The following is a 14,607-nucleotide window of genomic DNA, read 5'->3' as shown; positions in this document are numbered from 1 at the left end:
TCACCTACAATTTTTATATGCTAATATATTTACATATACTGTGAAGTGTATTGGTACCGGTACTACATGGGGCATTTGAAACAAAAGTTTGCAAAGCACAGCTTTTTTCCTGGTTTATTAAGTACAATAGCTGACAATATTGGGGCAGTCAGAAAAGAGCATGAAGATTTCACCAAGACATTTTGGATATGGTAAAATGGCACTAAGTCAAGTTGAGTCCCAATATGTTGGCAGACTACTGCTGGTCACTTAAGAGGGATGCTCCTGAGGTCAAATACTGCTGAAAAGCTGACATTTTACAAGTAAGTTTGTACATAGTTTAGGTGTAATAACAGTTTTATTTATGAGTAAATAAATGTAAATTTTTTCAAAATGTAATTACTTTGTAACTTGTAAACCCTGCTTGATAGAAAAATTCTGAAAACAGATCTGAATTCAGCATAAAATGTACTATAAAGTACAACTATTTTAGTTTGTGGGACAAAAAAAAATTGAAAAAAAAATTGACCAGTGTAATAGAAAAAGAATGATAGGGGCATAGTTTATTCTTAGCTATTCTGTAAACACCTAAGCTAAGCTTTTGATTTTGTTATACTGCTGATCTCATAGACCTCCTTAGAAAAAAACTTTGAGAGAAAACCTCTGAGTAGATGTTTTCACGGGGTTTTCTGGTCTCCGTCCAAGTTGTTTGTGTTGCTCTACATTTCACACTCTCATCTTTTTGCCATCTGCAGCAGCTGAGAAGGCACTGCACTGGCAAAGCACATCCATCTGGCCCAGGAATGGACCAAGTGACCAAACAGAGACCAAAACAGCTGTGGTAGCACAAGCCAAGCAACTACTGCAGGATAGAGGACCCAGATGGATAAAGAGTCTAAAGACAGATGTTTCACTATTAATTGCATTGATTTCACGGGATCACCCTCCTTGTATCTGAAGTGGTGATGTGAATTCACATATGCAGGACATGTGAAGCTTTTTAGAATAATAGAAATGCAAAAATATATCATGAATATAAATAATATAAAAATAATATAATTACTAAAGGGGACGGCTGCCTTTGGCCCCAAAGGTTGTGGGTTCGATCCCCGCCTCCTGCTGTGGTGCCCTTGAGCAAAGTGCTTGCCCTGCACTTGCTCCAGTACCTTCACCTGACTGTCTGCCTAGGTTCCTAGTTGTGGCCCTCTGATGGACTGGTGTCCTTTGCAGGGTGTGCCCTCCACTCCTTCAGCCTTGCCTCCAATGTCTCTGGGATTGGCTCTGGCTCACTGTGACCCCACTTGGGACAAGGGGTTATTGAAATTGGTTTGTTGTAATTATTAAATAATATGTATTTAGTCTGGAACTGCTGAAAGTCCACCATGTGTAGAATGCCCTTTGCTAATGATCAGCTATCTTTAATTCAAGTAATCGTCAACCACAGAGTCTCTAAACACAGTTGTGACTATGGTTTTTTGTTGTTGAGCCTTGTGTGTCTGGGTGCCACTTAGTTCATTTAATTCCTGTGACCCTGCACATTTACCCATGTTTATGCCATTGTTTGGGAAAACCTTTTCCTAGCAAACTGCCATACTGCTGTATTTGTAATTTGATTCCATCATGTTTGAAATTTGGGATCAAATTGGAATCAAATTTCAAATAGAACACTTATGCAGTTGAGCTGATCACAGCGTAAAAGTTCTGGGCCTGTACATGAAGGTGCTACCTTCATTTAACATATTGCCTTTCTGCTACATTTACTTTATTCATATTTAATACAGACACTAAAACACTACAGTAGTTGCTGTTTAACAGCAGCTCAAATGTCACAGTAAATTTCCTTTTGCATTACATTATTTTCTTAATCCAAAATGACTAAACATACAATTTGGCAATTGATCCAGCTTACTCTTGATAATGCTAAACCTATTATAATCTGGGACAGTTCCTTAACCCATACACAAAAAACCATGTAAACGTCATCTCAATCAGACCATGATCTTAAACTAAACTTGAAAAAAATTGTGACACTCTTTTGCATGAAAATGCTAATTCTTGGTCAGTACTGTTCATGTTTTAGCCACAGGATGTAGAAACATAGACACACAGAGGAGGCCATTCAAGGTCAGCAGTTTGTATTATCTAGTAAATGTTGTTTGGAGTGTTACTACCCAGTGTATTGCCTAATGCTTATGACAGAAGAAGCTATTGAAAAATCTCACATCTCATACTGCTACAGACATCTAGCCATCCTTGAGAGATGTAATCAATGTGCAATTCAAACTGCTAACATAATTTATCTGATTTCTTCCACACTGGTACACATACTTTATGTAGAATGCATTGAAAAGTTTTAAATGTGTTCATTAACAGAAGTCTTAATTCATTTGAAGTTCTCCTTACTTCATCCTGCATACCTAAGCTGGTTGCTACGCAGTTCTTTCTATATATTCATACAACACATCTATGTACAAACAAACACTGTATCAGTCAATTTAACAGTCAACATGAATTTAAGCCAACACAAATCTGATATAAACAACATCAAGCTGGGAAACATTTTAGTGGTCACAGCACACAATAAGTCCACTCTCAAAAAACCATGTTGTGTGCTTGTCCACACTAAGGCTTGCCAGTCAGCTTTGATCCTGACAAGTCACTTAGGTTACTTACATAGAACATATACTTGGTCTCAATATAGCAATGACACAACTGAAGGAGAAATTTTCCCAGAACTGCATTTGGAGTCAATACAGGTGGTCCCCGATTTACAATGGGGTTACGTTCCGCGAAACCCATCGTAAGTCGAAAATATCCTAAGTTGAAAATGCATTTAATACACCTAACCTACCGAATATCATAGCCTAGCATACATTACGTGCAATGGCCATTAGGGACTTGCTGCCTTCATACTGGGCAATAATCTTGCGTTTCATCTCAAGAATAATTGCCTTCCTTTTCTTTTTCCCACCAGCAGCAGGAAACGCACATGGCCGTTTCTGTGACAATATGGTTGCACAAAGTACAACATAGAAACAGGGAAGGTATCTGTACAGCGACCACGTGGCAGACTGGGAGATGCGGATCACTGTCGCTGCCCAGCATCACAGGAGAGTATTGCACTGCATATCGCTTGTCCGAGAAAAAATATAAATTCAAAATTCAAAGTACGGTTTCTACTGAATGTCTATTGCAAGCTCACCATCGTAAAGTCGAAAAATTGTAAGTTGAATCATCGTAAGTTGAGGAAGATCTGCAGATAGGTAAGGACCGAAGACAGAAAAGAGTCTATGACCAAAGGTGAGCAGTGGTTATGGGTTACATGTTTAATGAAGGACACCAGTCAATGGAACTGTTAACTACAAGGAAGAAAATGATTACATAAGTGCTTCCACTTCCAGGACATATTATTGGATTCTTTCCCCACCTATGATGACAAAACAGTACATAGCTTTTAATTCAGGAAATGTACTGCAAGAAAAAAGCAACAGTAATTAATATTGTTGTTATTGTTCCTAATGGTGATTTCATCATCATTATTATTATCCCTCAGTGTACCTTGATGTGCAAACAATGTGTGTATGAAATGATACTATTACATGGTTGCCAAAACACACTGAGAGCCAAATTGTGTTAAGAACATATCTCTACTTAGAATGAGTTATCATCTAAAAACATTTTAAAACCATTTTCTTCTTGATCTGCATCTCCAAATGCATCATCATTTTGACACTTTTGTCACTGAACAAAGATACAAGTCGGCCAGCACAATTTTTTATTACTTTCATAAGCCTTTGTGTTGGCTCACATGTGATGTAAACATATTCTTTATAATGGAAGGAAATTGAAAGCATATATCTCGCATGTTATTTGTCTGTAATGTTTGGTCATCAAGTCATTCAAAATCACCATCCTGTAACATCTCTGCCTTGGAATAAATGCATTTCATTTTGTATAGAATGACAGCATGATATTTGGCATTCGGTGCAACCAAATAGGTTTAAAATACCTTTTTAGACTGAAGCCTGATAGAAGAAGCAAACAAAAAAGTCCTACAGTGTTTGGTAAATCAAACAAACAGGAAAAGTTGTTATAAGAACTACACCAGAAAAATAATTTATGTATGACAGGAAAAAAGACAATTTTTTTGACATGATGATAAAAGATAAAAAAAAAAAAAAAAATGTTTTAATAAAAGTGTATTTCGTTCTCAAACCTCACCTGAATTTGAAATTTAAAGTGAGACAGAACAATCTGGCAAATACACATCAAGACAAATCAAGATGTTTGCTCCTTACCTCATTTACGAAAACCCAGTGACTGTCCTTGGAGGCCAAATTGGTTTCAACAGCCTGCAAAATGAAAGAAAATGTGTCCAGTTACAATTACAAAAGAGAGAGAACAATCAGCCCAGCAGGAGAGGTCAAACATTGTAAAAATGCCCCAATCCTCTCTGTCACTGTTGGCGCATCAAGTTGGTCTGTGGTAACTCTGGCTCTGGTAAAGATCTTTCCGCAAAATTTGTCTCTTTGAGTCACATCACTTATATTTTCATCCGTGCCCTCACAATAAGGTCAGACTTGGTCTGTGAGGAGCTCGTTTACATTTCCCAGGGCTCTGAGAACCCCAAAAGGAGGAATATTTTAGCGGCACAGACGAACAGGTGTTGAAAAGGCGCCCTTTTCACATGAATGAGTGCAAGCAGCTCCTGTCAGCTCCGGCATGCCAGGCCCATCTCATTAGGTACAATTAAGTTGGCCCTCAGCTTTCAATATGCGTTGAATCTAAAATTTCTGAAGCCACCGACAAGTGGCGAAACTATCATGAGACTTTGGTCTTAAAGTTCACATTAAAGTTCACAAACGTGCTGAAAAAATAATGCCATAGACATTTACAAGACATGCCTCATATTTTCTACTACGTTTTCACAATGTTAAAAATACACACACACACACACACACACACACATTTTCGGAACCGCTTGTCTCATACAGGGCCGCGGGGAACCGGAGCCTACCCGGTAACACAGGGCGTAGGGCCGGAGGGGGAGGGGACACACCCAGGACGGGACACACCCAGGACGGGACGCAAGGCACCCCAAGCGGGACTCAAACCCCAGACCCACTGGAGAGCAGGACCTGGTCCAACCCACTGCGCCACCACGCCACCCATGTTAAAAATAATAATCCGAAAATAAAAAGACATATTCCTCAATTTTAAGGATGACAAAGTGTCCATGACAAACTGAAAAGTATGGCCAATTGCATCATAATTTAGCAATCATTTGGCTGCCTAATTTTGATGGTCTTAAAAAAAGATAAGAAAAGATTGTGTAATAAAATAAATGACTGAATAAGAATACGTATAAAGAACTGAAAAGCTTGAAATTAAATTTAATGTAATCAGTGGATCAGATAATGTGGTATCCCTAAGATGTATTCTTCTATCCTATCTAATTATTTGAAGTTTTCTCCCACAAATTATTTGAATATTACAGTAAGAACTCACTACTGTTTTAAAATAATCAGCCTTGAGGGATGAGTGAAATAAAAGATTAATTGACATGTAAAATTTCCTGCCAACTGTGATATTTTTTGTCTTATTGAGTTTTAAAGAATTCAGTAAAAAGAAACACACACAATATAAAAAATCCTGACCTCTACCACGAAATCATTACCCCCATGTCCAAAATAATACTCCTGACTAGCAGTAAAAAATCTCTTTCAGTAATATATATATATGCAAAGTCTATAACAGAGGGCAACAATTATATAAGCAAGTTGAGCTCGACATGACAGCATACCCTAAAACATTAGCATGGAACATTAAGCTGAGTTAAAAGAAGAGGGAGTATTGTGGCACTCTTCGGAACCCTTGAAACCCAGGTGCCTTGTTAGCAGGTGAAAACACCTTTAGCCTGGATCAGCTGCCACAGCTGGATGCCACTTACGAGGCAGCTAATGGTCTGTGATTTGGAGCACCTGCCAAAGTCATCCTGGAGAGACAGTCAGCCAGAGAACCCCCCAGGAGGATCTGACAGCCATTAACCTGCCGAGGACTGTAGACCCACCTGGGCTCTTTCTAGGGGGACTAACTACTTTTTACACATAAGAAACTTAAGTCTCGGAGGTACAGACCACACTCAGTCTAAGTTGGCAGTATTAAAGTTAGTACTTCAGAATTTTTTCCTGTTTGACTAACAAAATCTGAACATCCTGGGACTTCAATGCACATTATCCTATTCTTTTAAAACCTTTTTTTTTTTATTTCCAAAGCAAATAACATAGCTCACAATTTAAACACTTCATCTCTTATACATCAGAATATCAAATTAGTCAATTTAGATCACAAGGAATGCTGAAATCTACCCTGTTGTTAACCTTGAGCCCCTGCTATACTGTATACAACAACAATAATAATATATTACAGCAAGTGGAAGAATGCAATTCATACTGTACTAATGAACAGCAGATCTTCACTACATCATGCAGTTTTCGTAGACTAGTTATTCTTCTTTGCTCCATTGGGTACTAGTTAGTTTTTCTGAGGTTTTGAGACCTCAGAACTACATAATCTCAGCAACATATGAGCATAGATGAAAAAGACTAGAAGAAAGCAAGTTTTCTTTTTACTTTTTGTTATGCCACTTAAACCAATAAAAAACCCTAGGTGTTTAGATGTACTGCATTATAAATATTTATTCAAAATATTTAAAAAGAAAATTTTTATGTCAGCATCACTAAAAGGTCTGTGCCTTTTACTCTTGCAAAAAAAAAAAAAGTTTGGCCCATGGCACAGTAGATTGGTGTATCCCCAAGGGTACTACAATATTTTCTGTCTCATTTAGAAAGCAAGTCCCAATCATCCATACGGCTATTTGTCACTAGACACCACAAACTGTGCACACAACAGATTCAGACAGATTGTCTCCATTATATTGTTGGGAGTACACAAGAGTACACATAGCTATGCTTTATTGCAAGGGTGTCACTTACGTGATTGTACAAAGCTGAAAGTCTTGCTTTGCACCTCCGTCTGCCTCAAGCTGTTAGTCTGAGCTTGTTTGTGCCGAGGACTCTCGCTTCAGCAATATCGGTGGTTAATAACTCATTTGCACATGTGCTTATTTTTCAAAAATAAGTGTTCACAACACACTGAAAATGGGTCCATCTTTTGCAAACAACAAAATAGACAAAACAGCAGACAGTTCAATAAGTAAACCATAAGCAGTAACCTAAAGTGCAACCTAACAGATGCTTTTTTAAATAAAACCATCTGTTAGGTTACACTTTAGGTTACTTCATTTGGCAGACACTTTTCTCACTTTTCTCCAAAGCAACTTCCAATGAACTCTATGTAGTGTTATCAGCCCACACACCTTATTTACCAAGGTGACTTACACTGCTAGATACACTACTTACAATGGGTCACTCATCCGTACATCAGTGGAACACACTCTCTCTGTCACTCACACACTATGGCTAAGTTAGAGTCAATAATCTACCCGAACGGTATGTCCCTGGACTGTGAGAGAAAACCAGAGTACCTGGAGAAAACCCACAAAGAAACAGTAAGAACATGCAAATTCCATGCGAACTGAATGGTGGCTGAACCCACATCCTCTTGCATCATTCAAGCGCTGTGAGACAGTGCCACTACTTGATGCACCACCTTTCACCATAAATTCTCCTATGACTTTTTGTTTCTGTAAAGCTGTTGTTAAAATGTTAATTTTCTGTTTGGGGGGTGTGGCAGCTCAGGCTGTAGTGGGTCTGAGGTTTGAGCCCTGCTTGGGGTGCCTTGAGGAGGACTGGCATGCTGTCCAGGGTGTATCCCCTCCCTTCAGCCTTGTGCCCTGTCTTGCCAGGCTGGGCTCTGGCTTTACCGCGACCCTGCTCAGGACAATCAGTTGTAGACATTGTGTGTATGTAATGTTCTGTTTTGTATTGTTCTATTTAAGTGTGTGTGAGTGGATATATATAGTCGTTCTTGAGTTGAGAAACCAAGCTGTGCAGATTATTAGACTTAGTCCTAAAGCGTATCACATGAAAGGAATTACAAGCAGCAAAACAATATCACAGTTTTACAAACATAATGATGCCATTTTTTTTTTAAAATATAGAAGAATTTTTCCTTTTACTTTGAAATATTCACACCTGGACCTACAGCGCGTAAATATACACAGAAGCAAGCCACACATGGATTAATGCTTGTTCTCTCTGTGTAATTGCCTTGCATTATTTATGATCTTTTTAAGTTTGGCCATGATGTTTCACCCCATGTTGTGCTTCAAAGCAGGCAGGAACTGCATGTCTCCTTGTTAAATAGGGCATGCAGAATAAGGAATGTAGATGCTGGATAGTTAGAATTCTCTACATTAAATCAAAGAATCCCTTTCCTTCTTTCACGATCAGGCAGTTCAGTCAGATTCATGAGAAACATTATTGTCTATTTTCCCAAAAATAAATAAATAAATAAATAAATAAAAAAATTACAAGTTCAGTGGCCATGTGTGGAAAAACTGCACCCCAGTTTTGACAGTACTGTCTTTGTAAAGCTTTTAGAATGAGCTAGGATCAAATCAAGTGCAACTTGAATTCAAATCAACTGTAACTTGAAGCGCAAATGATGGTTGTTTTTTTTTTTTTTTTGAATATCGTGTGAAGTTCAGATTCTGTTCAAACTGTTATTTGCTTTGGAAAATTGGAGGGAAAAAAGAAAAAAAAAAACCCAGGAAGCAGAATCAATGCAGTTACCCGTTTCAACACTTAAGGACACAAGTAAAAGATGAACATTTCTAGAGATTCTCTCTTCTCTCTTTGTGGTGGACACTGACCTTAAATTTTGCCAGTTATTAGTATGCTGTTATGCTTTCAAGTTGCAAAGAAAAAGAAGAGGTAACAATGTAGTTTTCATTTCAATTTTGCATTATGTGGTGGCGCAGTGGGTTGGACCACAGTCCTACTCTCCGGTGGGTCTGGGGTTCGAGTCCTGCCTGGGGTGCCTTGCGACAGACTGGCGTCCCGTCCTGGGTTTGTCCCCTCCCCCTCCGGCCTTACGCCCTCTGTTACTGGGTAGGCTCCGGTTCCCTGTGACCCCGTATGGGACAAGCGGTTCTGAAAATGTGTGTGTGTTTCAAAATCTACTGTCATTGGTAGCATGGTTGTGCAAGAGGTGTGTCAAGGGTCTTGGGTTTCGTGTTTAAACATGGGCTTCAATTGTACTCTGACGGTACAGACTTTGAATTTTCTCTCTGTGTTATGGTGGGTTTCCTCCTGGTGTTTCAGCTTCCTCCTATGGCTCAAAGATATGTATTTGAGGTTAATTGTGTCTAAATTGCCTGTAGGATGTTGTGTTACATTGATCTGGTACATAGATGAGCGGAACATTATAGGGAATTTGATTATTTTTATCTAGCATTTTAAGTTGTCTCAGACAAAAGGTGTCTGCAAAATACAAATTCGTAGTAATTGCACACCATTTTAGAGAAAAGTCTCTGCTAAATGGAAAGAGTTGAACTCTTATTGTTGTCATCTGTAGAAATTGCACACACAATGTCTACAAGTGCTTGTCCCAGTGAGCCGGAGCGTAACCCGGCAACACAGGGAGAGAGACCGGAGGGGGAGGAGACACTCCCTGGATGGGATACCAGTCCACCACAAGGTATCCCAAGCAGGGCTCAAACCCCAGACTAACCACATAGCAGGCCCCAGTCAAACCCACTGTGCCACCACACCCCTCTTTTCTGTATAAATCATCTTGGAGTATTTCTCTCAGCTATGAATGTATGCATGTCAAGGCTCTGATACTGCGCTACAAACACTTAAGATTAATTTTATTTAAGTTGTTCATAAACTTTGGAAATTACAAGAGATTCCTCTATTTTGTCCCAATATCTACTAATACTTCACGTGTAGATAAAGAGAGCATGTCTTTTGTTCTGGTTGAATTTAGGGATGCATATACAGGCCGCAAGAAAAAATCCATACACACTCTAACTTGAAGAAACATATGGATGTGAGAGCACATTTTTCATATGGCTGGTAATATTTCTTATTTGCAAAGGAGATCTACATTGTGTTGAGTTTGAGTTTATAAATCATTAGCTTATGGCTACTAAGGGACTTACAGAAATGTTTGTAGCATACAGAGCTCTAACGAAGAACATTAATAACTCAGATCACCCCAGAGGTTTCCCTTGTCTTGCATAGTACAACAGGTACCAGCGCATTGCTTCTTTAATATACAGCAGGGTACGGTACATCATAAACTACTCAACATAACATCACAAAGGCAACTACTGAGATTATATCTAGAATATATAACCTTAGTGCCACCAGCATTTTGGACACAAATGGCAAAAATAATAAATCACGATTAATTATATTTGTACAGCAAGCTATGATGTTAATATTTAATATACAGTCTAATGATGACCAAATTTAGGTGCAGCTGTTGTAGCATAGGAGGTGTGAATAATTAAAAGTTTATGGAAGTAAGTTCTTTCAGACCCAGCAAAGTTTACCTGGACTGAGACAATAAGAAAGTTTTACACTTAAAATTGAATTATGTAATCCTCAGATCCAATTTCCTCCTATGTTGTGCGTCTGAGATAGATTCGATGTGCTCGTGACAACTAATGGAATAGGAGAAACTCAGCAGGCATTGGAAGAACTGGCAGAAGGCAAACGTTTTATGTTCTGCCAGTTATAAACCTAACTTGGCAAACTGACAGGGCAAAGAACATGCTGTGACTTCAGCTACTTCTCAGACTAACGTAACCCATCTGCTGGAACCATTGCAATGAACAGCATTACAACATTTATATGAAGGTATTGTACTGGAGGAAATAATTAATTCACAAGAAACGCTTGGAAATGGTTTTTCGGACACAAAACAGCATGGAGCTATTTCTGCAATTCTGTTTTGCTCATGACTGATTACATAAATGCAGACTGCAGCAATGCTGACTCTGTGACAAGCTGAACTTTGTCAACAATGTTGGATCTAAATTACATGCTTGCGGCAAAATGGATGCTTTTCCAAATATTAGATTAACTAACATGAAATAGGCTTTTTAAAAATAATTCCTGCTATTGTGTTTTCTAAAAATTAATTCTGTCCAGCATAGGTTATGATTATACTGAGAGATATTTTGTAGTGTTTACAGTGAAAAAGGAGTAGTATGGGCAGCCAAGATTCTGGAGTTATTCTACATATAATTGATTGAAAACGCTTATAGTAATTGCTGTAAGTTGATACAACTTTAAATTATATATATATATATATATATATATATATATATATATATATATATACTTAAAGTTCTGCTTCTAAGCTGATATAGGCATAACTATAACTCACATGTTTTTCCTTTTTATTTCATTTGATTTGTTTGCTTTTCAGGGGGGCGCAGTGGGTTGGACCAGGTCCTGCTCTCCAGTGGGTCTGGGGTTCGAGTCCCGCTTGGGGTGCCTTGTGATGGACTGGTGTCCTGTCCTGGGTGTGTCCCTTCCCCCTCCGGCCTTACGCCCTGTGTTGCCAGGTAGGCTCCAGCTCCCTGCAACCCCATATGGGACAAGCGGTTCCGAAAATGTGCGTGTGTGTGCGTGTGCGTGTGCGTGTGTGTGTGTGCGTGTGTGTGTGTGTGTGTGTGTGTGTTTGCTTTTCTGAAAGACAGGTGGAATAAACTGGCAGTAAGTGATCAACATGCTGAATTAGTCCAGCTACCAGGCCAGAGATGGTGAAGAAAAACTGACTCCAATGCCCAACTGGTCTATGAATTGATTTTATGGTTCCTTGATTCCCTTCTTTTGATGGAGTGAGGGCCAATTATAGGGTCATTGTGTGTCATTCAGTCAACCTGGCTTTGTAAGCAGAGAGGCGATAAATAGGTGCAGATATGAATTACTTTCTAGGAGAGGCAGCTGACAGTCTGAACTGTTACCTAGTAAGATGTACAGTAATAGCGATGGATCATGTTATTCAACAGGTATTATTCAGCTAAATTATCCTCTGTGTGGTATACAGCTATATCAACGGTATGAACTCAGTGGCTTCTTGAGTTTAAGTATATATAAAATTAAAAGAGTGCCATCAAGGAAACATTTTTATCAGCCAACCATACACCACCTAGAAAACCATCCATGTAGGCTGCAGCATGAGTCTTAATATACCATGCCATGAATCACTCATCTTGTGAGAAAATGGCAGACGCCCCATTGAGTCCGAATGGTATGACATGTAAACAGAACAACTCACTGGGCTTACACAGTAGAACTGTTCTTATGTTTATGAGTCCAACAAAGGGACTTGTTAGGACAGTCTGATAAAATATTTCTGAAAAAGTTTTCTAAGAGGTTCTTAATTAGTTCATCTACAGTTAGCCTTGAGCCAGAAAAGGTTGTGCAACTCCAAAAACCCCAACATAAAGTGTAGACCTCCATACTCAACCAATGCCTTATGTGAAACACTTTGATGGTTCTGTAACACTGAGCTCTTGACTGACTTTTTCTGCTGCAGCTCCTTAACGGTTCCGGTATCTGTCCTGAGTTCCAATGGATTATTGAAATTTCCCAATGTACAAAGAGCAGGTACACGAATCAGGAGTCTGAGTCTATTTCAGTCACAAACTTTTTCAACACGATTTTCAGGGTCAGGCTGAGCCATTCAACCAGACCATTATAGTGTGGATGGCATTGAGAGATTTTAATGCTTGTTACACCTAAAAATCCATACTCCTCTTTGTATAAAGTAAAATGTATATTTGGAACATGGATCCATGAAATCTCTTGAGGTATCCATTCATTTAAGAAGACTTACCACAGTTACCACAGACATCATGTGTTTTCTTCTACATAAGGCCTTATTATTTGGCTATTAGTTAAGATTAATAGATTGACGCTGAGAAATTGTTTTACTTAGCATAGTCTTTGCAAGATGTCTCCAGACATATACTATGCGATTTGGTGGAAATGCATGAATAATTTAAAGATGATGTCAGCGACTGCTGCCTTTAATGCATGATATATAATGTCTTCCAGTATGAGCTTAGAAAAAAGACACATAGTCATTATAAAAAAGATAAATTGTGATTGCAAGGCTTGAAGAGGCACAAAGCTCTCCAGCTGGAATGGTTTTCATTATAAAAGACTCTTCATGAAACAGTTTTCTGAATAAATTCCTACAAAACTATTCTCATTGAAAGCAGTATAGCAGTTCACATGGTTTGTAGTATATACTGAGTCAAAAACAGTGAATTCTTTAGATGTTACCCATACAGCTCCTTATTCTACACAGTTGCTTTAATGGGAAAAATCAAATAAAAGAGGTACTTCACCCCGAATGATTCTAAGATATTTTCATTTGACAGCACTGTTTTTGGTTCTTTTCATAATGGGACCCTTTCCATTTCCAAGTATATTTTATTATGGTTACAAGCCACCTTACAGCTATGCAACACTGTATCTTCCATTATGCCCATTTCCCAGCTCCATCACAATAGACAATCAATCTACTTATCTGTCCTTTAGCTGGGAACAAAGCTGTTGATAGGTAACACACTGATTATTAAACGTGACAAAATAACATGAGGTGACCTAATGATTCCCCTTGTCTCTCCCAGCAGGATACTCATTTTCTCAGCACCATCAGTTTTATAAACAAGGTTATTTCTGTACTTGAAGTTATTTGAGTGGATTCCGCAGCCTGAAGAGGTGGATGGACTTTATATTGCCCTAGACTTGAACAAAGACTTTCTTAAAAATTTCTTCTCACTTCTTAATAAAAATGCTAAAAACAAGTGCATCTAATATGAAAAATTTAATTGGAGTAAAAAACAACTATTAAAATAAACAATATGTTATTGAATAAAGGTGGTCTCTTCATGTAGTTTATCAGACCTGTCTATAGTTGGGGAATTGCCCTTCCACTACAAGTCAACAAAAGCAGTGCATTACTTTGAATTCTGATAGATCTTAAAGCATCAATAAAGCACTGTACATAAAACTACCATTGATTTTAAATGTTTTCCAAGAAGGATATATTTATTAATTAAAATATGTATAAGCCATAATATTGTTTATCTAGTCTATTACATTAAGTGAGTGTACAGCAACTATTTCTATCAAAATACAAATCAATACTCTATTTTGATTTTCAAAGAACATACCAAACTTCTGTTGAATTAATCTTTTGTGTAAAAATCAAAAAGCTTCACTCTGGCACACACCTTAATATAATTACAGGTGAATTAGTGACATATGTACCATAAGCGTTATTAATGTAATGTTATGTAATGTGAAGAGCAGAGATACGCTAAAAGGTAATGCGACAGTAGAAGGAACATGGATGTCATGACAAATGCCTGATTGCACAAATCTGCTCTTCCAGACACATACATATGAGGACTAAAAAAAAAAAAAAACATGACTGGGGATATTTTAAATCACCTGCTTCTTCCTTAGCATGAGTTATGGTCCCAGCTTATCCCCAGGAAGATGGCATCTCAAAAATTATGTCATTATTTGTTTTGAATAGAAAAGTGAATGGCACCTTTAAGATGTTATTAGTGATTTGATAGTGCAAAACAGACACAAATTCTCCTCTACACTCATTTCATGCTTCCCA

At 38.2% G+C, this 14,607-nt stretch overlaps 1 protein-coding gene across 1 annotated transcript in view; it reads right to left on the bottom strand.

Moving 5' to 3' along the window:
* The window catches only part of LOC108932713 (glutamate receptor ionotropic, delta-1-like), a 284,710-nt gene that overhangs the window by 47,962 nt on the left and 222,141 nt on the right, over window positions 1–14,607 (bottom strand). Inside the window, 1 exon segment of the mRNA XM_018749280.2 lies at window positions 4,278–4,331. Coding sequence (XP_018604796.2) covers window positions 4,278–4,331 — 54 coding nt within the window.

Source organism: Scleropages formosus, chromosome 4 (genome assembly GCF_900964775.1).
Source record: "Scleropages formosus chromosome 4, fSclFor1.1, whole genome shotgun sequence".
Lineage (NCBI taxonomy): Eukaryota > Metazoa > Chordata > Actinopteri > Osteoglossiformes > Osteoglossidae > Scleropages > Scleropages formosus.
This window is presented reverse-complemented; position numbering and strand designations above follow the sequence as displayed.